Below are 26,196 nucleotides of genomic sequence, written 5' to 3'. Positions count from 1 at the left end.
AGGGAATGAAAATATCAGATAAAGACTACAAACTAAGTATGTGTTAAATTAAAATCATGATAAAAGAAGAAAAATCATTAAAAAAAGAACATGATAGATTTAAAAATATATAGAGAATGTCTAAAAATAAAAAAAATGTATAAACAATTGATTAAAAATGGATACTCTGTAGGTAGGTAAAAAACAATAAATTGAAATTTAAGGTAGAAATAGAAATTAGAAAATAGTAATTAGATCTGAGGATATATCCTGAAAGCAGAACAGAGGAGGAAGGAGAAAAAAATATGAGCTCTATGAAGCAATAGTACGGGTAGAATAAAATGGTCCAGAAAAAACATAACAGAATTTTAGAGAATAATGAGAGTGACGGAAAATAAATATTAGAAGAGTTAATGACTGAGACTTTTTTTTTTTTTTTTGAGGCGGAGTCTTGCTCTGTCGCCAGCCTGGAGTGCAGCGGCACGATCTCGGCTCACTGCAAGCTCCGCCTCCTGGGTTCACACCATTCTCCTGCCTCAGCCTCCCGAGTAGCTGGGACTACAGGCGCCCGCCACCACACCCGGCTAATTTTTTGTATTTTTAGTAGAATCGGGGTTTCACCGTGTTAGCCAGGATGGTCTCGATCTCTTGAGCTTGTGATCCGCCCGCCTCGGCCTCCCAAAGTGCTGGGATTACAGGCGTGAGCCACCGTGCGGGGCCATGACTGAGACTTATTTTATAAATAATCAGATTAAAGAAACAGAATAAGTTCCATGTACATTTTTTAAAAAAGAAAATATTATAGTAATACCAAAGTTCAAGAAAGGCAAAAAAAAAATTATTTATGCAAACCATATTAAGAAAGACATATTTCTTGTGACAGGCAACAATTAGATTGATAGCAGTCATCTTATTATAAAAATTGATGACAGAAGATAGTGTTAATATCTTCAAAGCTCTGAGGGAAAATCATTGTCGATTTACAAATCTGTTTCTGTACTCTCATTCAAAGTCTAGTCTACTATCATTCAGTTCAAGGAAAATATAAATGATTGGGTATGTTTAAACATCATAGATTTTTGCAGAAAGACTATTAAAATGTATTTATCTGTAAGAAGAAAATTTAATCCAGAAAGAGGGGTTAGGATTCTAAAATAAAGAAGTTAACTGATAGTTATTGTGAGTAAACTATAACAAAAAATAATAATGGTGATAATAATAATGACTGATTTGGTGGGGAATGTAACTACTATAGCAAGATAAAACTAAAATAGTATACAATAGGCTAAGTGCGGTAGCTCACGCCTGTAATCTCAGCACATTGGGAGGCCGAGGCAGGGGGATTACCTGGTCTGCCTGAGGTCAGGAGTTCGAGATCAGCCTGGCCAACATAATGAAACCCTGTCTCTACTAAAAATACAAAAATTAGCTGGGCGTGGTGGCAGGTGCCTGTAATCCCAGCTACTCAGGAGGCTGGGGCAGGAGAATCGCTTCAGCCTGGGAATCGGAGGTTGCAGTGAGCCGAGATTGCCATTGCACTCCAACCTGGATGACAAGAGTGAAACTCTGTCTCAAAAAAAAAAAAAAAAAAAAGTGTACAATAATAACATGACATTTTGTAGGTACTATAGAAGTGCTCTATTGTACAAATTTATAAAAATTAACTTGAAAAGTTAAATCAAGTGAAAAGGATGAATCACCCTTCAAATATCAGTATTTACTATAAAGCATACATAATGTAGTACTGGCACAGGTAAATAAAAATAGGATAATTGTTAAAAAGCCAAGAAACAATTATATGCACATACATATTATCTAGATATATAACTCAGGGACATTAGAAATCAGTAAGGAAAAGGAAAAGCATTATTATATATCAGCTAACGAAGTAAGCAAGTAAATAAATAAGTAAATAAATAAAACTGGCCATACATATGGGAAAAATATAGATTCTTACCTTCCGCCATAAATTACTATTTTTAATTGTTATTTTAATATTTTATTTTATCACCTTTTAAGTTCTTGGGTACATGTGCAGAATATGCAGGTTTGTTACATAGGGAAACGTGAGCCATGGTGGTTTGCTGCGCACATCACCAACCCATCACCTAGATATAAGCCCAGCACCAATGAGCTGTTCTTCCTGATGCTCTCCCTTTCCCTGCCAACACCTGATAGGCCCCAGTGTGTGTTGTTCACTCTGCCCCAACCATGTGTCCATGTGTTCTCATCGTTCAGCTCCCACTTATAAGTGAGAACATGCAGTGTTGGGTTTTCTGTTCCTGCGTTAATTGGCTGATGATAAAGGCTTTCAGCTCCATTCATGTCCCTGAAAAGGACATGATCTTGTTCCTTTCACTGTAAATTAAAAAAAAAACTTGGAGACTTACTGATGAAAAGCAAAACATTTAAATTGCTTAGAAAGAAAATAAAATATTTATAAACTTAGAATAGAGAAAAAAATTGATAAAAATGTAAACATAAAAGAAAACACTGAAAAACTTCAATCGTTTTAATTTTTATGAAGGCTCTGTATGACAAAACATGAATAAAACTAAGACAAGTCAGAGATTGGAAACAGATATATTCAAAACCCATAATAAAAGATTAGTGTTCAGTATACATCAAGTACTTCACAAGTCAATAAGAAAAATATAACCCTATTTAAAAATGGGCAAGGGGTATGAACAGAAGGAAGTTCAAATAACCAATAAATGTATGAAAACATCTTAAGTCTCACCAGTAATCAAGAAAATGCACATCAAGACTACAGAAAGTTAACATTATATATTATGTTTGTAAAACATGAATGTCTGATTACGCTGTGTTATATAGAATACTGATCTCTTATAAACTACTAATATATACTACTCATTTAAATTACTAATCATGGCAATTGGAGAACAATTTGTAATGAATTATCATTAAAGTTGGACATATTCTGTGATCCACCAATTACATTTTGAAGGACCTGCTCTAAAGAAACTTATATGTACTTAAAGAGAGAGCTACAAGAGTGTTTACTGAAAACTATTTTGAAATGAATTTGAGGAGGTAGGGTGGAGATTTTACCTATATTATGAAGAACTTATTTCTTAAAAAATTAATTTGAATCAAATATGACAAAATATTAACATTTATTAAATCTGGATGGTAGGTAAACGTTACATTAGGTTCTTTACATTTCTGATGCCAAATATGTTATGATTAAACATATGAAAGAAGAGGCACATTATATATTCAACTGTTGAAGAATGAGTTTTGATGATTTTAGGAGGAGAAAAAGATATAGGCTTTGTTCATTTATAATTACAGTCAGTGGGTTTATTATTTGGAATCTTTTTTTCACACTTATCTATAACTGGCTATTTCTTCAGTGCAGAAATATATTCATCTGCAGCCGGGCCAGTTTGTAACATTGACTGTGATATACATATAATTTCATAGTGACAATTTTTTCCTATTGCCCATAGTGATAAAACATGCAAAGACATTTAACTATTCCTTTGCTTTTTAATATACATTAGCATTAATTATTGCACTTTTTCCAGCTAATATTTATTAGTGAGTTTATATCATATAAAAACCAAAAATCAGTAATTTTATCCCTGAGCATCATACATTTGTAACAAGGCCATTCTTCACTGAGATTTCTTTCTTTTTTTCTTTTTTTCTTTTGTTAAATTATACTTAAGTTCTGGGATACATGTGCAGAATGTGCAAGTTTGTTAGATTGGTATACATGTGCCATGGTGGTTTGCTGCACCCATCAACTTGTCATCTACATTAGGTATTTCTCCTAATGCTATCCCTCCCCTAGCCTCCCCCACCCACTGACAGGCCTCAGTGTGTGATGTTCCCCTCCCTGGGTCCATGTGTTCTCATTGTTCAACTCCCACTTATGAGTGAGAACATGTGGTATTTGGTTTTCTGTTCCTGTGTTACTTTGCTAAGAATGATGGTTTCCAGCTTCATCTATGTCCCTGCAAAGGACATGAATTCATCCTTTTTATGGATGTATAGTATTCCATGGTATTTTAAGGACCCCTTCAAGGAGAACAACAAACCACTGCTCAAGGAAATAAGAGAGAACACAAACAAATGGAAAAACCTTCCATGGTCATGGACAGAAAGAATCAATATCGTGAAAATGGCCATACTGTCCAAAGTAATTTATAGATTCAATGCTATCCCCATCAAGCTACCATTGACTTTCTTCACAGAATCAGAAAAAAACTACTTTAAATTTCATATAGAATGAAAAAAGAGCCTGTATAGCCCAGAAAATCCTAACCAAAAAGAACAAAGCTGGAGGCATCACATTACCTGATTTCAAACTATACTACAAGACTGCAGTAACCAAAACAGCATGGTACTGGTACCAAAACAGATATATAGACCAATGGGACAGAACACAGGCCTCAGAAATAACACCACACATCTACAACCTTCTGATCTTTGACAAATCTGACAAAAACAAGCAATGGGGAAAGGATCCCCTATTTAATAAACGGTGTTGGGAAAACTGGCTAACCATATACAGAAAACTGAAACTGGACTCCTTTCTTACACCTGAGATTTATTTATTGACACATATGTGTCCCCAGCTATATAGGGCTCTTTGAGAAAAAGATTGTACTTTATTCATTTATAGGCCCTTAAGGTTTAACACGTAGTAATACTCAATACATTTTTGTGGAAAAGCATTGTTTACATTTCCAGTCACACAAGAACTAATGAGAATATGTTATGTAGAGGAGTCACATGACACATATATACTTAGAGCAAAATATAACTGTTTTAATCTTCCCCTTTCTACTAGTTTGTATAGAAGTAACTAATATCAAGATCTTGGCATTCCTCTGAATTGAAGTTAAATATCCTGTATATATTCTTTACCAAAATATTCTACGTAGTATATATTCCACACTTGCTGTTTAATAATCAGCTAATCACTTGGAGAACCCAAGGTACGAGGATCACTTGAGGCCAGGAGTTCAAGACCAGCCTGGTCAACATAGCAAGACGTCATCTCTAGAAAGAGAAAAAATTTAAAAATTAGCCAAGCATGATGGTATGTGACTACTGTCCTACCTACCCTGGAGGCTGAGGGAGGAAGATTACTTGAGCCCAGGAGTTCAAGGCTGCAGTGAGCTATGATCGTAACACTGCACTCTAGCCTGGGTGACAGAACAAGGTCTTGTCTCAAAATAGTAATAATAATAATAATAACAATAATAATAATAATTTACTAACATCAGACATTAGCCAAAGGACTATCAAATATAGATATCAAATATGCAAACAAACCAATCAAAATCTTTGTACAATTAATTTTTTACATTAACTTACTTATGTCTCAATAGGTATTTTGTTTGGTCTATATTCAACACTGAAATTACATAGCTTTTCAGGCCACCAGATATTAATTCCTTGGGTTGAATTTTGACTCTGTTTTTAAAAATAATTATCTCTGATATAAATAGATTATTTTTAAAAGAAAATCTTTCATGTGCTAGGCAGAAAATGTATGATACTTAATGGCTTGATTTAAACATTGTATTTACCTTGAGAATTCAGAGGAGGCTCACATAGTGTGTGTGCTGAGGCATGAACCCAAAGCTGCTTAAATGGATTAATGTTGCATCTCAAACTCAGCTGCACTGGTAGGTTTCGGTCATAGGAGAGGCTTTAAAAATAAAATTGTAAAGGAAAAGGTCTGTCCAGGTACTGATTATATACAGATGGAAAATGTCTGAAAAATTTGCAGCAGAGCTGCAAATGTTATTTATCTCAATCAGCAGAGCAATGGTTAGAGACTAGTAGGATTAACTGTAGGAAGCTGCCACCTTTACAGCAGACACATCTGCCCACAGAGAGCCAGGGAAGATGGTTGTATAAATATGGCAATGACTTCATTCAGTTGACATTATATCCATCTTTCAAGCAACTTTTGCTACTGAAAATTTTATGGCTATTCTTCTATTGAGTCTTCCGGTCTTTCCCAGTTTGTGGATTTTTCTATTTTGTCATAGACGCATTTGACAAATATATATTGAGTATCTACGGTTTACTGAGCATTTGCATAACATGAGCATGAGTCCTAACTGCACTGTGTTTTCTACCTCCAACTGTCTCTTTAAGAAACAATAGTTATTATTGTCATAAGTTAAATCTTAGCTGGCTGGGCCAATTTATTTTATAAGGATCTTGTTCTGTAAAAAATTTATAAAGCCTCTTGGTCAGGTGTGTGAAAAAGGTCACTAAAGGTTCAACATAAAAGCAAAACCAATAAACAAACTGATCAAACATCAAAGATCTCGCCAAGCCTTAGTTTCAGTGATCCATGAAGTTTTAACTCATGAACAGAATGCAAAAATTATAGAAAGATATAAAAAATTATGTCAGTCCCATCAGAGTAAATTAACATCCTTTGATTCTCTCTATGATATCAGTGGTTTGAAAGTTCAAGGCATTTTGTCTTACCTCTTTATTGTCTGATTCTGTCTAAGGTGTTAAAAACAAAATTTTCTAATCATTAACTTAGGGATGATTGTTTATCCCCGTTCTTTTTATCTACTTTAGTCTTTTAGTTGAATACACTTTTAACTACAACATGGCTTGGACCAACTTGTGTGCAGAAATAATAAATACCTTTAATCACAGCAATATTAGAGTAAGCTATGGTCCTGCTGAGTAGCTCTTTGAAAACTAAGCAGGAGTTACCATGTATATTTATTCGCTGGATTTCTGAGGCACTTTTCCTCCAGAGAGTACAGGGTATAATATGGAGAAATTTGCAGAGGGGTTGCCTTAGAGTGTCAAAAGGAAATTAAAGGAAAGGAGTGCTTGTAGGAGCATAGAGCAAAAGAAATAGCTAATGGAAAAACCAAACCCTGGTTGGCAGCAAGACATGTCAAAGGAGATAGAAGAAGCTGGGCTACCCCAGGGGTACCACTGTTGACTTTTTAGAACACTGAATAATTTCACCACAGCCTATGTATCTGGTGAGCACTCGAGATTTCTGTTCAATATCATCTGAAGACACACAATAATGATCATAGACTCATAGAGCAGGAAAGGAACTTAAAAAATATCTGCCCAGTTCTCTTAATTTACAGATGAATCACATCGAACCCAGAGAGAACAAATAAATAATTTAGAAGCAAAGTCAGGGTCAGAAACAAGATCATTCATTCCTTCAATAAACAGATTAAATGTGTTGTGCTAAGCACTGTTCTAGGCACAAGAGTTACCTTAGTGAGTAACATGAACATGGGTTCTGACTACCAATGTCCTGTCTTACACTGTCTTATTCTACCTCCAATTGCCTATGAGGGTATTCAACATCCTTTACAATATACTTTGTTGTTGTTGTTGTTGTTGATTCCACAGATGAAACTCTCTTAAGGGATAGACCTCAAGTGACTTTGTTAAGAGAAGGAAGTTCTTTTCCAAGTGTCTGCAAGTGTGTTGACGTTCTTTGATTCTTCAGTGCTCATAGGGTGCTTCTGTCAGATCAGCTGGAAAACATTTACTATATTGAGTCTAGTTTGTGTGCCACTGGAAGGCAGGCTTTCCTTGCCATCATGAGCAGTTTATTTTTGCCCTCTGGTAGGACTGGCAAAGGGCTAAAACCTTATCTCTCATTGGAAGAAACAGTTGTCTCTTAGCATTGACTTTACCTTAAAAGTGCCTCACATAATAGTCTAAACTCTAATAAGATAATGGAAGTAGTTAATGTTAGAATCAAATGTGAAAATTCTTCAAAGGAGCATAATTTAAAAGCTGCCATAAATGTACCTCCCCAAAGGTGATATTTCAGTCGTCCACTGAACACTGGATGTCACTACAAGAAAACCTGGGTTTTTTTATTTTTTATTTTTATTTTTTAAAAAGAGTAGTTTGCTCTTTTTAGTTTAACACTCGATTTAAACCCCTGTCCATCCTCCAGTACCTATGTCAAAAAATCGTCCTGTAATAGAGGCCCCAGTTCTTTTACAGGTACAACTAATAACTTCTAAAACTATGGACCTTCACTCAGGCATTTGGGAGGACATTTCATCCTGCTCACTTTGCCCTTGGTCCCAGGCCAGTCTCTAAAGAAATAAAGTGTTTACCTTGTAAGTTGTGGATAAGGCTGGCTGGTGGGCAGAGAAGTGATATTCCTTGGACCAAATGGAGCTGGGGAGGAGAAAAGAGAAGGATGCTTGTGTTTCCAGTCACCCTAACAGCCCTGATAGTCCTCTTAGTCCTCTTGGAGGATATGAGTGGGATTGGGTTCCAAGGACACCTGTTTGTGCCTGCGGGGGCAGATTCATGGTGGTTCTGCCTCTCCCCTTGCCTGGCAGCTCTCTTCCCCATGCCTGGCAATTCCTGTATTGGCTGATTTACCTGCGAGGTTGTATGTGGATCTGTCTTTATGTGGCCACTGCCGCCAGCACGTACTGTCAAGATAGAAGGAAGCCAAAGCGAGGATTGTAACTGTCCAAGCCTAGAGAGGGAGGTGAGCTGCCTCCGGACTTGACTGCAGCTTCCCTTCCTCCTGACACACATGGAGTTTGGTGGCGACGGTGCCGGTGCCGAAGAACTGCAGACAAATACTTAGCCAACTGGATGTGTGTGAGCTGGCTACAAAGGCAGCGCCTGCCTCACCCGGACCTCCTGCTGGCAGAATGTAAATATACCTGCAGACTGGCCAAACAGGACTGCCTTTTCTCCCCCAACCCCTCCCTCCTCCCACCCTCTCCCTCAGCTAACCAGCATGAGAGGAACTGAGAAAGCAACAGCCTGCAAGTGACAGCTCCAGCCTGATTCTGTTCGTCTCTGAGCCGAGGTGGGAAGTTGATTGTGCGGCAGCTTCATTGTGAATTCCTTCCATTGGCATCGCTATGTTTGCCTCTATCTGGTATGCTAAGAAGCTGGGTCGCAGGTTCGTGCACAATGCCAGGAAGGCGAAATCAGAGAAGGTATGGAATGAGTGGGGTTGAAAATTACCTTTCCGGTTTGCCAACTGCCTGCTCTGGACCATTGGTCTGAGTACAGACGCAGTCTTTATTTGCTTGAAGTGAGAACCTGCCTCTCACTGTGAATGTGGTCCTTGCCACTTCGAAAAGGGGTAACACTTAGAGCCTAGCTTGCTTGGGAGGGGAGCGTTAAGGGTTAAGCAAGATCATTGGCTATTCAAAATGCATGGTGAAATCATCAATTGATAGAGTGTCTTCAATTAAAGAGACTTAAGATTCCTTTAAATTACATAGGATGAAAGCAATTGAGCAACTGCAATTTTTGCTTGTTCAGAGAGCTGTCTAATAAACTTGTTGCTACACTGCATTATTTTTATTATTGTGATCTTTGGTTCAGAAGTGGGCATTGTTAGTACCTGAGCCTTTCTCTAGTACATGCGTTACAGTGTCTGTCCTAGGAACATATATCTGGGACTCTCAGTAACGTTGACCAGACTCTACAGGGATGCTTGGTATCTTATCACTAAGCCATCATTTCAAAAGTGTTCACAATGAGCAAGAATTATACTTATAATCAGGTAGTTGTGGCCATTTAAAGAATAGATTTGCATTTCTTGTATTCAGCATGACCAGTCATTTCCAGAGAATCTCTGTGTAGACTTACCTAATTAGTTATATTTCCCTGAGAAATTAAAATGGCCTGTAAGTGCTAAGGTATATTACATGCTTGGAGATAACACACGATGATAGCTTACGTCTCTAATTTCTCCAGTGCTTTCTGGGGCACTGTCCAAACTGTCATATTTAGGGAATCAATATCCAATGCGATAGGCATTGGGGAAACTTCCAAAGGTAACAAAATCTTGTGAAACAGATTTTTCATATTCCTCTGAGGATATGATCTTCAGCCCAGTCTCTTTACTGCTTTATGTAAACTCATGAGATTGACCCAGAGGTGGCTCTCCTGGCCTGTGGCACAGTGCTTTCTCTCACCTAGAAAGATGCCTTCACTATAACTTGCTATTCATTCCTTCAGAGTGGAAATGATAAAATGAACAAGAATCCAGTGATGAACCAAGATACGATTTTTCTTTAGCTTTAGAAGAGAAAATATCACTGGGGTTCTGACTTTAGAGCCTCTTAGAATGTCCAGATCTGACAATTACAGAACGTGACTGACTTGTTATTTAATAACACTTTTGGTGGAGGAGAGGGAGGGGAGGATTGGGGTAGAATTGTTCTCTTCTCCATTCTATATAGCCCAGATAAAAAGATTACAAGCCTAACTATTATGTGTCAACTAGTATCATATATATTGAACAGCTGGCTTTTGAGGTTGTGTTTTGTTTTGACTTTCAACTAATTTTGAAAGAAAGAGACTTGTAAGTGGGTCTTTTATTGGAACTAATGTTTTAGAAAAGTCCTTTCTTCCTATAAAAATTATAAGTTGTATGGATGAGGGAACTGTCAGAGACCATAAATGGCTCTGACAGCCACTGGGAGATAATGTCTTATGCCAAATTAGTATGCAAAGAAAGTTGAATCTCCCAGAAGCACTTATTTCAAGCCTGGGCCCAAATGTAGGAAATAGCAGCTCTATAAAATTCAGTGTATAGAACCTAAAAAGGCATTGATACAACAAAGTAATCTGAGCTTCTGCTTCTTAAGAAGCTAGTAAGGGGCTTTCAATCTGTCCCATCCATTTCTGTGATGGCTGATGCTTAAAACAAGCCAGAAGAAACCAAGTTTGATTTTAAGGGTTCAAATTATTTAATTAGCTTACTCAGAGAGTAAGGTACATTTACATCAAGAAATCTACATTAGAGAACTGAAGGTTTGCTCTCTGAGTGATAAAGACCAAAGGAAAAATCACCTCTACTGCCTTTGTGCTAGCAAGAGAGCTAGGAGGAGTTAATTTTGAACATTAGGTCATGATAAGCACCATGAAATAACATCTTGGTATTTTTTAATGGAATTTGTATTCACAGAGTTCCTGAAATAAATTAAAAGGTGTGTTGCCTCAAAAAATGTAGGCACTCAGTCGATGCCTGGTGAATGGAAATAGTTCATTTATTTTGTATACCTAATTTTATAATATATCTTATTTAAAACTATATTTTTAAATTAATTTTTTTCTAAGGGTTCAGTATGTACTTTAGCTGAGAAGACAGTTAACAAATAATGCAACAAGCTGAATTAATTTACATAATGTATTCCTATAACATCAGAGATCATATAGTTGCAAAACAGTGGGGCATGTAAAGTGCTACTAACGATATGTTGTCATGGTTTATCAACAAATGGAAGAAGATGTATAAAATAAGATTATTATTGAATTTTATTTAGAAAATGACCAGTATACTTAATTGTGAAAGATCACATTTTAGCATTTGGGGAGATATATCTTTACAATGGACAATGATTGTGATTTTTAGTACCCTCTGTAAATTTTGGGCTTTTTTTTTTTTTTTTTTTTTTTTTAGTAGGTAATAGTTTAATTCTTCCCACTCTAATAAAACAACCTGAACTCACTATAGCCCTTCACTTCTATTTTAACACTGAAAAGTATTTTCCTTAAGGTTGGGGTTAATTGAAAAGCTCTTAATAATTAGAAACGCGCAAGACTAAATGCCATCCTAAACACTCAGTGTGACTTATTACTAGTAGTCTGGTTTACTGTTTTGCCTCAGCTAATGTCAATAGAACTCAGTAGCATCACAAAATGACCATCATAATGCTCACAACAAGAATAATATTAATGATAACAATCTCCATACAGCTTGTACATTAGCTTCTTTATACATAAAATTTAATCAAATTATCACAACAGCCTATTAAATAGAAATTATTTTTCTTGAATCCTTGAGAGAAGGGTAGCTAGCCCAAAGTCACAGGATTAGTGGTAAGTCTCAGTGTTGGGATTTGCACCAAGTCAGCCCAAGGTATTCCAAAACTGACTCCTTGTGTCTCTAGCGCTTTCTTCCTTCCACTCATCATTCTTCTAGACTAATCTGTCTTGTCTGAATAAGGTTGCTCATCTTTTCTTATCTTGTCCCTCTCTTTTGTATTAGAATTTCAAAGTGATAGTGTTTACAGAATCAAAGTTACTGATTGTGTAACTCAACCTCTTTATTTCAGATAAGACTATACATAAACTATATTGAATAAACAGTTTTCTTTCATATTGTTAAAGATTTTACATTCTTTGTCCTCTATCATTGGTTAAATGTAGCAAACTTGTTTTGTCACCTATTATTCTTTTTTTTTTTTTTTTTTGAGATGGAGTCTCACTGTAGCTCAGACTGGAGTACAGTGGTGCAATCACTGCTTAAACTGCAGTCTCAACCTCCCCAGACTCAGGTAATCCTCCCACCTCATCCTTCCGAGTAGCTGGGAACACATGCGTGTGTCACTATGCCCGGCTAATTTTTGTATTTTTTTGTAGAGATGAGGTTTACCCATGTTCCCCAAAGTGGTCTCGAACTCCTGAGCTCAAGTGATCTGCCCACCTTGGCCTCGCAAAGTGCTGGGATTACAGGCATGAGCCACCATGCTGGGACACCTATTATTCTATTTGAACAGCTTTTAATTGTCATATCATTATAACCTTAACGTTGGCATTTGTACTCATTGCTTATTCCTATAGAATCCAAAAGTGTCTTTAATCAAAAAGGACCTAAATGCTTGGCAATTGTACGTGTGCTCTCTTTTTGAAAAAAGTCAAAGATGTTAGGTGATTCACATTGACACTTTTCTAAATAAGCTACATAAGAGATTCTTTGTTATTCTTTCATTAAAAAGTTTATTTGTACCAACAAATTCTCTGAACAAAATTATTTTAAAAGTGATAATGTGAAATCCAGATTGCCTGGCTGGGATAGAATACCTCCATTCAAATAATTATTCCTTTCTTCTTCGTTTTGACCCTGTCTAAGTAATTCAGAAGTTAGTATCTTACTTGTATGCCTGTTTTCACGTTTCAACTTAAATCGCTTAATTAGGCAATCTCCAGATTGTCTTACTCTAAAAGGCCGGTTGAAGAATCTTTAAGATAAACTGAAAGTGCAATTTCTGGTTACGTAGTAATATACAAGAGGATTAAAATACCAAAACTTGTGAACCTTCACTTCCCCATCAGCAATATATTGCTTATTTCATTTGTTTTTGTTTTAATTTTTATATTTCTTTATCTTTTTAGTGCACATTATGAAAAGTACTTTCATGATGCATTTGGGAAAGACTAGTATCAATATTCATAATCTAACAGACACACCTGTAGATGAGCTTGGCAGTTTATAATCTATGAGTGATGTAACTGAGCCCACATATCCTGACATTAGGCCATATTCACCTTGGAAAACTTTTTTTGGATTTTTTTGACAGGGCCTCACTCTGTGGCCCAGACTGGAGTGCAGTGATGTGATCTCAGCTCACTGAAACCTCTGCCTCTTGGGTTCAAGCAATTCTCGTACCTCAGCTTTGTGAGTAGCTGGGACTGCAGGCGTGTGCCACCACAGCTGGCTAATTTTTTGTGTTTTTAGTAGAGATGGGCTTTCACCATGTTGCCCAGGCTGGTCTCGAACTCCTGGGCTCAAGCAATCCATCTCAGCCTCCCATAGTGCTGGGATTATAGGCGTGAGCCCCAAGCCTGGCCCACCTTGGAAAACTTTTTAAAAACCAGCACACTAGTTCTACTCTCCCCCTTGTCTAAACTAAACACATTAATTCAACAAAAACTAAAATGAAGAATAAACTAGTAATACATTTGCTGGCAGTAGGACTAAGGAAAGAGAATTATGTCCTGGTGATCTTAGTAGAATATAAAGAGCATCAGGTTTCGGGCAAGGACTTAGAGGGAGAGGATTAAATTAGCCTTGCTCTTTGCTATCCAGCCTGAAGTCAGTCATTTGGCTTCTCTGGCCTCAGTTTTCTCATCTATCAAATAGAAGTAACATTTATGCTTCAGTAGATCTCCAATGTCCTCAAGATAGCGTTCAAACCATTAATATAATCTACAAAACCCATTGTGATATGGCCTCTGCTTTCCTCTCTGTCATCATACCTTGTCCCTCTTCTATCAGCACTTTAAATCCAGAATTCTGAGCTACTTTCAAATCCTTAAATGGCCCATGCTCTCTCTAGCTTCCAGGATTTTGCTTAATCTGTTTGGCTAACCAGCTAATCACAGCCTGGCTATATCCATCACTAATTCCACTCTAGCCTTAGGTGACATCACCATCACTAGGAAACTTTTCTTGGCATCTACAAGCCCAGGATGGATCTATCATCAGCTCCCACAGCAACTTGTGCGTTTGTTGTAATTATCTTCATTTTTCTGCAATCCTCGGTAGATTTGAAATGAATCTACCGATTTGAAATGAATAAGATTGATTTCTCAATCTTATTCAACATATTTCTAGGGTCTAAAAGAATACCTGACACATAGTTGTCTTTCATATGCTATTTAATTGATTCGAGGTTGTCATCAATTTTGAGATGTATCATTATTTCATCTATTACTAAAAAAAAGATGGCCAATGAAACCATAACACATCATGAATTGCAAGATGCATCTTGATTTCACAGGTGTTAAAATGCGAAAAATATTTATTCTTAGAATTAATAATGTATGACATAATGGTGAAGAATGAATGAATTTACTTTGAGGATAAAATGAGTTAATATAAATAAAGTGTTTAAAATATTATACTTGCTATCAAATTACTTTTATTTATCTGGTAATAATAATAGTTTTCATACAGAGGTATTATATAGAACACTGAGATATATCATATATTTTGATTTGTGCCAATCAGACTCAATTATGTGTCCTATTCTGAATTTAGGAAGGTAAATGATAAAGGAAAAAAATGAAAATTAACATTATGAAATGAATTAAAAGATATAATCAAACTGGAACCATTTAGACTGCAGAAGACTCCCACTATATAATTATATATCTAAACAACAATGGTTGTTCGATGAGCTGAGAACTGTGAATATAAAGACCCAGTGAGATTATTACTACTCGTTTTTAGAGAGAAAATATATCACCAGTAGGTGACTATGATTAGACACCCTGTATGATTCTAGACCTTGGTCTCCTCACTGGTAAATAATACTCTGCTTCTGTATGTTTGCATATACTATATATTGTGTGTATATATATGTTATATGTAATACATATTATACTATATTTATAAAATCATGGAGGTTTATGATGAGTTAGATACTAAGTTTATTTTTCCCGTGAAAAATAAATTTTAAAAATTAAATGCAAAATCTGAAATTTATCTCAGGCATAAGAAGTGTCCTGACACTGAAGATTCACCAGTCCTCAGTGATCATTTTATTTCTATTTTTGCCTCATAGTAGATTGAAGAGTGGTCTGACCTGGAGAGAAGGATGAACAGATTGTCCTCCTAGATCCCTTTCTTAGAGGCTTGTGAGTCTCTCAAAGCTCCTCAGTTGTGAGCAGCAGCATGACTCAGCGCCAGTGTCTGCCTAGCTGTGGTGACAGAGAGGACAGGTGTTTGTCCATGCTGAACGCAGCCCTGCAGTTCTCCTCTGTCACCTGTAAGGTGAACCAAGCAGCAAAATGGACAGTAGCACCTGTTCTGAGGTCCCAGAACTGCTTCCCACCCTGGCAGAGCAGAAAGCACAACTTTTATAAGGTCAGGGAAAGTAGACAAAGGGCAGGATCAGAGAAATGGCCAAAGTGAAGGAAGGCAGGAGTAGGCTGGAGGGCAAGATAGTTGGTCACAAAACCACTGTAAAATTGTGACTAGTTGTAGGAATGACTATTAAGCAGTTTACTCAAGCATTATTACTTCGATTTTACATATACCATCTCATTTAATTCTTACTACAGCCTTCTGAGGTACTCTTATTGGCTGCATTTCCTTCTTTTTTTTTTTTTCTTTTCTTTTATTTTGAGATAGAGTCTCCCTCTGTTGCCAGGCTGGAGTGAAGTGGCACGATCTCGGCTCACTACAACCTCCAACTCCCTGGTTCAAGCAATTCTCCTGCCCCAGCCTCCTGAGTAGCTGGGATTACAGGCACCCACCACCAAGCTCAGCTAATTTTTTTGTATTTTTAGTACAGATGGGGTTTCATCGTGTTGGCCAGGATGGTCTCAGTCTCCTGACCTTGTGATCTGCCTGCCTTGGACTCCCAAAGTACTGGGATTACAGGCTTGAGCCACTGTGCCTGGCTATTTGCTAAGCACATGAACTAAGGTATAAGATGTTACGGGGTTTTGCTATAGGTCACAAGCGGTGGAGCCAGCATTCAGGAACAGGTTTACTGAATCTAAAGCCTGTGACCCTAGCCCCAACTCATATTTTATGCTCTTCTTTAAACCTACCTTGAGTTGGATGGACCTCTGATATGGAGAAGAGATAAGCTGGAAATGAGACCTGACTTCTCAGTTATGATCCTTCAGAAACCAGATATCCAGATAGCCTTGTTTCAGTCTAGTTTACAAAACTTTAATTGCATTTTTTTCTTAATATAACTTTAGAATGATATTCCTCTACCTGATATTGTTGAGTGATATTACGTTGAAAAATGAAGATGAAAGGAGACATTCTCCCACACAGCAAGATTAATTTAAGCATGATTATCATTGTAAAGATAAATTTGATAATCAGATAATCTGCATGTCTTATTTGCACGTGTATTGCAGGAATGAGGCTATTAGAGAAGCCATCCCGCTTTAAATAATGCCTCGTAGTATTTGCTTATATCTGTGGTAGTCTTATTTCCTCACATATCTTATTAAATCTTCAATTATTAAACCATTATAAATTCTGTCCTATTTGGTCTGGACACCCAGCGTCTTTAAGGTCCTAAATGAACCCTGGTTGGATGATTCACTTGGATGGGACGCTCTCAGCTGTATTCAATATAGGAATTAAGACCAGATTAGAGGTCAGTAGGCCTGGGTGTTAACTGGCTCTGCCCCACAACCTGTGCCACCTTGGTTAAGTGTCCAAGCTTTCCTGGGCCTGAGTTCATCTGCAGGCAGATTCCTTCCAACTCAAACATTCTTTGATCCTAATTTTGATTTTCTATAAGACTGCAGAATCCTTAAAGGGAAAGATTTGTACTCATTTGTCTTTGTATTCTCAGCACCTAGCAAAATGCCTAGCACTAGATGAAACAGAACATTTATGCCAAATGACTATACACGAAAGGCCTGGAACTTCCTTGACCATTAGTAAGAAGAATATAATGGAGACTCTGTCCACTTTCAAAGTGAGAGCAAGGTGAAAAATGCTCAGGGGCTCTTCTTTTTTAAATGCCTTTTTTCTTTGAAGAAAGAGGAATTATGAGGCATTTTATAGCATTGCGTTTGAGGCTTTGGTTCTCTTCCTTTCTCACCCTCCATGCCACTAACACTGAAGTAAAACGAATAGTAACTAGCATAAAGCCAGAGTCTTCTTCAGCCACCAACAATGACATCAAACTAAAATTTTCCAGCTGCCTTATCCCATATGCCACATCATTACAAGCTTATAGTTGAGGATGAAATGTTTGTTTGAATACTCTTAATCTTAAAATTCCAGTTATTTAGAGAATCTCCATCCCACCTGCTACAGACTGAATTGTGACCTCCCCAAATTCATATGTTGAAGCTCGTCCTCAGTGTGACTGTATTTGGAGATAGGACTTCTAGGTGGTAATTAAGGTTAAATGAGGCCATAATGGTGGGCTCTTAATCTGATAGGCTTGGTGGCATTATAAGAAGCGGAAGAGACAGATTTCTTCATCTTTGTCTCCACTGTGTGAGGACACAGAGAAAAGGCAGCTGTCTGCAAACCAGGGAAAGAGAGCTCACTGGAAACCATACCCTGATAAAACCTTGATCTTATACTTCCCAGTCTCCAGAACTGTGATAAAATAAATTTCTTTTGTTTAAGCCACCTAATATCTGGTATTTTGTTATGGCAGCCCAAGCTAAGATATCACCTCCTGCCGTTGTAGATATATATGATGATGTCTAATAAGGAGTGGTTTTTAGTGCCCAAGGCCAGCCTATCAACACCGGGTAGAAATAGTGTTCTTTTTTATTCAAAATATGTAAGTTCTGATAAACATATGGATTCAGCAGAGTTAACACCACTCAATCTTTTGAAGGAGCTATGAGAGGTTATTTAAAATGGTAATATATTTTTTAAAAAGGAGAAGTAGAGAGTAAGGAGAATGAATGAAATGCTTTTGGAGAATAGCTTTGGTTGTCTTTATAGTTGTCTAACCTACAGAGGAGGCTAAATGAATGCAAACTATTCACCCAACAAACTTGATAAAACAAAAAATACATTTAACTTACAAAATACTTTTCTTCTCTTCCACACCTACTTGTTACATTAGGTCACTCTGATTTACAAACAGAATTGATTGATTTTCCCTATCATACCATCCACTGTTCCTCACAAGCTAGTCTTGGAGAAAGTTTCTACTATCAGAAGGGCTGGTAACTTTTCACCAGGGTTTGCAGCAAGAAATGACAAAACAAGTACTGTTAGAGGTATTGAGGTCCGTGGTATTCCTGTGCTTGTTAGCAGTGCAGATCTATGTGATTTGACAGACATTTTGGTGATTCCCTAGCATGGGAAGGGTAAAAATGTATTTTCTGTGGAAAGGAAAAAAAGTATATCGGGGTTAGGGGAGTTGAAGGAGGGGCAGTGCTTGGGAAAGTTTAAGAAGAATGAGAACAATAAGTCTTTTTCTTGTTCCTTTCCTATTTGGACATTATCCTGGCATAGGACTGACTTTCCTATATTTTTTTTTCCCCAAGATTCCTGTAAAAGTTCTTTGTCATCTTCATTGACTTCTGTCCTTTACCCATTTTGTGAATCCTCTTATTGGCACACCATCCAAGAACAGTAAGGCAGTGAAAGACTGTAGACCTGGCTTCAGGACTGGTTGGGTGACCTTGAGCAAATGACTGCACCTCTTTGATTATTAGTGCTCTCATGTATTAAAAATGGTGATAACCACCTTTTCATGGGTTTTTGATTCAATTAAAACTGCATATGAAGAATCTACCTATTGTAAAAACTTTTTCTTCCCTACCTCCTTTCTTTCCTCCCTCCCTCTCTTCTTTCCTTCCTTCATTCCTTTTTTCCTTTCTTCCTTCCTACCATTCATTTAAATATTCTGCCTAGTTCTAGAAAGAATGAAAAATAGTTCTGCTTTACCTGTTCACCAATGATGCCTCTTACTCTACTATCCCCCTGGGCTTCAGAATGAACTTTCTCTGTCACCCTGGTTTTATAAAATGAGGAGGTGTGTAATTATATCTCTGTCTCTGGCTAGAGGCAGGAAATCACTAAGAAGAACATCTTTCTTTAACTAGTTGGAATTGTTAGTATAATGACTCTGAGAGAGTTCTAGGTTTTTATTTCCTTTTAAATAATTTTCTAGATCCTCCTTATAAAATATTGTCCCCCTGCTCCCAGCCTTTCCCATACATTCTCTCTTTCAAAATATACCACCCAACTTTTAAGAGAGGGATTCCCTGTTTTGTGAGTGCCAATTAAGACATATCACTTCTCCTTTGAAAGGAAGTATTATGTGCTGAATGACTCAAGATGCTTATCTTCCAGCTGATAAATGTATCACTTGACGTTTGTTGCTTTATTTCAAATCTTGGGAAAAAAGAGAAAAGAGTCCCATGTAATGTTACATTGAAGTTCAAAACTAGAAAGGACCTTCCTTTCATAGATAATAATAGTAACATTAATGAACATTTATTGTGTCTTTACTGTTGGCCAGTCACTACTCTATGATTTTACATGTTCTAATTTAGCAATATTCACAATGGCCCTATATGCAAAGTACTATTATATCCACATTTTTACAGATGAGGCAAAGAAAGGTCAATTAATATGTCCAAAGATGCACAGTTAGCATGTCCTAATGCCAGGATTTCAACCCAAGCTATCTGGACCTGAGTCCACATTCTTAACCATGATGCTACAATAACTTCTCATGCCTTTCAAATGCGTAAGCTGAGTCCCCAGGTAATATGAGGCTTGGGAATTTTTTTTGTCCAATATCTCCCCAATATTGATGGCCAAGTTTTGGGAATTTGAACCTAGATATTCGCAATTCCAAACTTCGGCCTCACTGGCTTCATGCGCCACTAAGATGTATGCCCCTACATTTATTTCTCATGATCAAATATTGAGGAGTTTCAAGCACTACCATTAATGTCTTTGGTAAATAGTACCTGCTAAGTTCCTCTTTCATTTAACCAAAAGTATTATTGGTTATATTCATATTTTTGAGTGGTGGTATTGATAATCTTTCATGAAATTTTCAGTTATATTATTGATGTGACTTTATCATGACTTCAGTGCCGTGCTTCCATTTAAAAACAAACAAACGAACAAAAAAGTCACCCAACAGGATGGCATTTGGAAAACAATTCCACACCAGTGGTTGCATTAATTGCTACTTTGAATGTTCCTGCTGTGAATTGAATGGAGTCACTTTGGATCTATTTCTTAGAAATAACAATTTTTATTACCTCTGCTCTGGGATGCACAGTTTTGAGATCTTCAGAGGCAAATATCTTCACTAACCACTTTCTCTTTTCCGTTTTCTTTCCATAAGTAATCCTTTTCATTGTTATGACTATTTTTAATGTTCTCAGATTTAATTTATGAAGGATAGGGGATGTTGTAGGATGATTTTGTCTCTTGTTATCTCAGCATATAGCATTCTGTTAACTTCCCAAGTATAACATTTTGAATATCATGTTTAATTCAAATATCCATTATTTTATTAAAGTTGATTTTTTCTTTATGTATATGTAGAATTTACAAAGGCTTTATGAAAATGGCTTTTGTAATACACAAGTAAGAATTTCCTTTAGCATTAGTCATTTCTTTAGTGAGTGTTTTGAAAAAAGCAGGATAAAATGTAGTATGATGAATAATGCTTGTTAGCAGTTATCAGCTACACTATGCCTTTTAGAAAACAAATTCCAATACAATCTAGATTAAATAATGCTTTCCGTTCTCCAGTTTCTTAAAATCACATATCTAGTTGTCCTAAACGATTTGAAAGTCATATCTTCTCTATCTTTCCAGATTGACCATAGACTGACCCCAGGAAAATAAAATTCAGGTAAATAAATTATCTGCAGCCTTTGAAGTCAATTAACAATTCAACAAATACTCATTTGCCCCTTGGTATTAAAAAATACTTATTTGCACAGTACTACTAATAATACTGCGCTGGGACTTACAATGATGCATGGATACAGAAATGATCCAGCTATGGTCCCTATCCTAGGGAAGTTTAGGTATAGATTGGAAAAATCTAAAAAGAAGCATACACAATTAAGGCAAACACTTAGCAAACTCTATACTGCTTAAACATTGTAAACAATATGCCAGTTTTTCCCTCTTATTTATTCTGTCTTGCCCAGACCCTCTTTGCTTATTTGCTGAATTTTAACATTCTTGAGCTCTGTGATCATGCCTGATTGCACACCACCTGGTATATCATTCATTCACTCAGCCCTGTTCTCCAAGATTAGAATAAAACACACGTGCTTTGATTACATTCTTAGGAAGCACATGTGAATGTCCATAGTGTCCTTCTACCCACCCCAAAAAATGCCTTAAAGAAACTGTTCTTATTTTTAATACTTCTATTAAAATATATTGATACATAAAAGTAGAGTATTTAAGAACATGGTTTCTAGATCCAGGTTTCCTTGTTTCAAATCCCAGCACTGCCATTTACTAGCTGTGAAACTTTGAGCAAGTTACTTAAACCTCGTGTGTTTCCTCATCTATAAAATGAGAATAATAGTGCCTGTCTCATAGGCACTATTATAAGAATTGAGTAAATATTTTTGAATAACAGGTATTACCTAAGTTTTTTTTTAAATGAATATAATGTGACAAGTCGTTAAGAAAGATACTATGGGGAGCATACAATTCTTTGGAGCTTCTCAGCTAATTGGCCAACTTTTTCATGTCATTCTCTGCCTCTGATTTTGACCTATAGTAGGACTATTTTGAACAACTTTGTAATCACATGCTCCACAATATCAGCATGGATGGGCAAGCACATTTCTGCCCTAATATAGCAACCTTGAGTTTCACTGTCACTGAGCAGTACTTTTGGAAGGTGACTCTGATTTAAGCAGTTGGTCTTACCAGAGATACTAGGATTACTGTCATTTGATTGTTGAGTCATTAACTTGAAAAGCATCTATCCAAGAGTGTCTGCTTTGATATCTACCCAATAAAGCATCATCTGTGGAGGTAGGGCAATGGCCTCTAATTAGTATAATAGACTTCTGTCTTCCTAAAGCGCCAGTTCTGCTTTTGAAAATAAGTCAATGTCCAGCATCACTATTTGTTGCTCAATTATATAGATACTTCAATGTGTTTTTCTGCATTTATGGACTGTTTAATGTTTAATGGAGGTAAGTACATTCAAATAGCAGAAGATGGCTTACTGTTGCATTTATGATTAACACTGTATGTTCTTGAATGTGTATTGCCTATGTATGTTTTCATGTCATACCTATTTATAATTTATGTAATTTAATCACTGGTTGAGCAAAGAGCATGTCTTTCTGAACAATTTTTTTAAAGAAACTGGACACTAACTTTGAGTAATTAGAAGATAATCTAAACAATCTATAAATGAATTCATTTAAGAGGTACCTCACAGTATGCTGAGAAGCTGGGATGTGATGGTGAACATGGCCTATTCAGTACTCAACATTCAACAGTGTATGAGGAAGACAATAAAGGAGCAATTGCAACATAGTGTGATGAATATGATGTGTTTAGGGATTTTATACATTTCCATTATTGATTGAGTAAATACTTCATAAGTCTGTGAAGTAGTCCATCTTAGATGATAAAAAGATAAAGTAGGTTGGTTGGGATTTTATTTTTTAACCCATCAGTTACAGTAGATAAGTGCCAGGCATGACATGGACACAGTTGAATTTAAGTCGAACTATTAAATATCTTAGTGTACTAACTGAGACAAAATATCATTTAGTTACCAAACCTGAATGTATTATTTTTATTGTGATAAAATATAAACATAATATAAAATTTGCCATTTTAATCATGTTTAAGTGAAGAATTATGGGCATTAAATACATTTGCAATGTTGTACAACCATCACCACTCTCCATTTCTAGAATTTTCGTCATACCAGATGAAAACTCTATACCCTTCTGAATATTAACATTAATGAAAAAATGTTCAGACCTTCCCCATTTGACCTTGCCATAAAATGTGCTGACTAATTTACAATAGTTCCATCTACTCTTTACAGTTATTCTGAGAATGTTTCAGAAATACTTACAAATCTTTCAACTTCCATTATTACTTTGATAAGATTTTATAACAAGAAAGCAGGAGAAGTGACTTTGGGTAGGTCTAGAGTCATGATGTTAAGCATTTTGTTGCAAGTAATACAATTTAATTTCAACTAAGTACCTTTATCTTTACTAAGATTAGTAATTAAATATTTAGTTGTATAGCAAATTAGCTATGCCATGTGGTCACTGGAAAGTAGGTACTCCATTTACTGAAACGTAAATGTTTTACAAGGTATTGTAATATAACTAGTAAATTAATAATGACCGTTTAGTTTTCAGCTAATTAAATTCTTCCTTAGCATTTATTAATTTGAGGGTCTAAACTAAAACAACTTTAACTATGATAACTGCTGTAATGATTTAGCTGTGCCAAATCTTGAATAAAATTCGGAAAATTGAATGTGTGTAATGAGTTATAAAGATAAAAAGTTAGCTTCCAACTGTCTTTATAAATTTTGATTGGCAAATCTAAACCAGAATTAAATATACATTAAGGAGAGAGGCTTTATGGTCAACTTCATACCCTTATTCAGACAGAAAATTTTTAAAGAGGATTGACACCATTGCTATAGCTTACAATCAAATAAATTTTAAAGAGCATGACCAATGTGCCCAGAACTGTGGGAGGCTATTAAAACATCATAATTAAGATCTCCCAGGCTCAGTTTTGTTGCTATTGTTCTTTTTCTAATCTGTAAAATAGGGATACTAGAGGTAAATCACGAGCGTAACAGTGCTGCATAGAGTAAGTGCTCCAGAGTTAATTCATTTATTCATTCACTAAAATAAGTAGTAATTAGAATGAATGATAGATGCATAATGTATTCTCATTTAAGTATCTAAAAATAAAAGAGACATAGTTTGCCCAAGTACCTTCCTCAACTCTGAAGAGTTCAAGCTAGTGAGGGAGAGATATGTTTGAGTGGACGACCATATAGCATAACAATTCAAGTGTATTTTTCAAAGTTGTGCCTTATAGAGGTCTCTAGACTCAACACAATTTGTAGGCACAACAGGAGAAGTAGACAGAAAGGAGTGGAGCCACAGGAAGCCTCGGAGAGGGGATGATCCTCGAAAATACTTAACATAAGAAGTTTGACAGGCAGATGCGGTGAGGGATTCATTCCGAGCAGAGAAAAAGGGCAAAGCACAGATTCCTCAAAGAGCATGGCTTCTTCATGAAGCAGCAGGAAATTCATCTTGGCCTGAGCAGAGCAGTTACACAAGGGAATGGGAAGATGTGACTTTGCTTAGGTCATCTGGGGCCAGATGGTAAAAGGTTTGGTTTATTATCTAAATAGTATGAATTATTTGATGGAGGATGGAATAACAGTGTCACTGATGGGTTTTAAGGTGAGAGAGAGGTTGATATGATCAGATTCAGATTTTAGAAAATCTTATCTGGTAGCAGAATGTGGAGAGTGTATTAGAAATGAGCAAGAGTACAGACAAGGAGACGCTTTAGGAGACGTTTACAGTATTCTCAAACTTTAGTGTGCATGGAAATCACCTGGAAGTCTTGATAAAACACACATTGTTGCACTCTACCCAGAGAGTTTCAAATTCAGAAGGTCTGCAATGGAGAAGAATTTGCATTCTTAACAAGTTTACAGGTCCTGCTGCTGCTCTGGGATCCTGTTTTGACAACTGCAGACATAAATATATCATAAAAGGCTGTCTTAATCAGTTTGGGCTGCTGTAACAAAACACCATAAACTGGGTAGCTTCAACAATATTTATTTCTTCACAATTCTGGAAACTGGAAAGTCTGGGATCAAGGTACAAGCAGATTCCGTATCTGGTGAGAGCTCACTTCCTGGTGCATAGATAGCTGTCTTCTCACTACAACCTTACAAGATTGAAGGGGAAGGGAGTGTTCTGGGAACTAACTTATAAGAGTACCAATCCCATTCATGAGGCTCCACCCTAAGGACTTCAAGAGCTCCACCTCCTAATACCACTGCATTGAGGATTAGGTTTCTACAGATGAATATCAGAAAACAAGCATTGGTCACTGTGCTGAGGCAGTGAAATACTAGCGGCAAATGAAATCTCATTCTAAAGGCCTGGTTGATTGGAAGCGCCCTTGTGATACATTTTTTCCTGCTGAAATTTTGCTTGAATAACACAATGCCTTAGGCATTTGATGATGCTGGTGGGTGTTAAGTGAAATAAAGTGAACCAGCTGTTTTCTACTAGGGTCAGAGTGAGTAAAAGTGACCTATAGTTCTCAGTGACTGTTAATCCAGCAAATATCCTTAGGAATATCCTAATTCAAATTCCATTGTTTTCCATTCAGATTGGGAGAAGAAAGGGACTTGCCTCTTCACAGAGTTGGTTATGTAAGCAGGTTGGTGTCTAACATAAAGTGTGGCTCTTGCAGTCTTGCATATTTCCTCCGTTTTCAGCTATATTTTGGTCAAAGGAGAACCTGGCTGAGTTTTACTTGTTTCACCGTTTCAATTTTTTTTTTTTTTAAAGTAACCATATACTTTACTAAGAAGGTTTACATGATAATTTTCTTTTGGTTGAACAAGATTTTTCTCCTGTTTCTGTTTATTCTGTGTGTTTGTTTTTTAAGGCAAACATGATCTCTCTAATTACCTTTCATTGTAACGAAGTTTTCTCTTTCCTGTAGCCCCAGTGTTGTTCTAGTGAAATGGGTTTCATCTGCTGAGTGTAGGAAAAGGTTTTAATTGGCATAATTAACACTGGTGTGGTTATCTCCGATTTAAAAAGAGGTAGTTGATTCTTCCAGAACGTGAGGGTATTGCCTGATACAGCAAAGCACACAGTGTGTAATAATGAAGGTAGTTTGGGAAGAATTTTGTGCTCTTAATTAGGAGCAAAATGGGTAGCCTTTTGTGTGCAGGAGGC

General features: G+C 36.5%; 1 protein-coding gene across 18 annotated transcripts in view; it reads left to right on the top strand.

Moving 5' to 3' along the window:
• Positions 1-26,196, top strand: part of DLG2 (discs large MAGUK scaffold protein 2) — a 2,173,778-nt gene that overhangs the window by 1,185,709 nt on the left and 961,873 nt on the right. Inside the window, exon 1 of one of the 18 annotated variants that reach the window (XM_054526115.2) lies at positions 1,489-8,948. The exons of 16 other annotated variants lie outside the window; for them this stretch is intronic. In XM_054526115.2, the coding sequence (XP_054382090.1) occupies positions 8,871-8,948 (78 nt within the window). In that variant the 5' untranslated portion in view covers positions 1,489-8,870. Of the gene's footprint in view, positions 1-1,488; positions 8,949-26,196 lie in introns of those variants that run through there. One more of the 18 variants, XM_054526114.2, reaches the window with a different exon arrangement.

The sequence above is a fragment of the Pongo abelii genome, chromosome 9, assembly GCF_028885655.2.
Source record: "Pongo abelii isolate AG06213 chromosome 9, NHGRI_mPonAbe1-v2.0_pri, whole genome shotgun sequence".
Lineage (NCBI taxonomy): Eukaryota > Metazoa > Chordata > Mammalia > Primates > Hominidae > Pongo > Pongo abelii.
The sequence above is the reverse complement of the archived record's forward strand: the minus strand, read 5'-3'. Positions and strand labels throughout refer to the sequence as shown.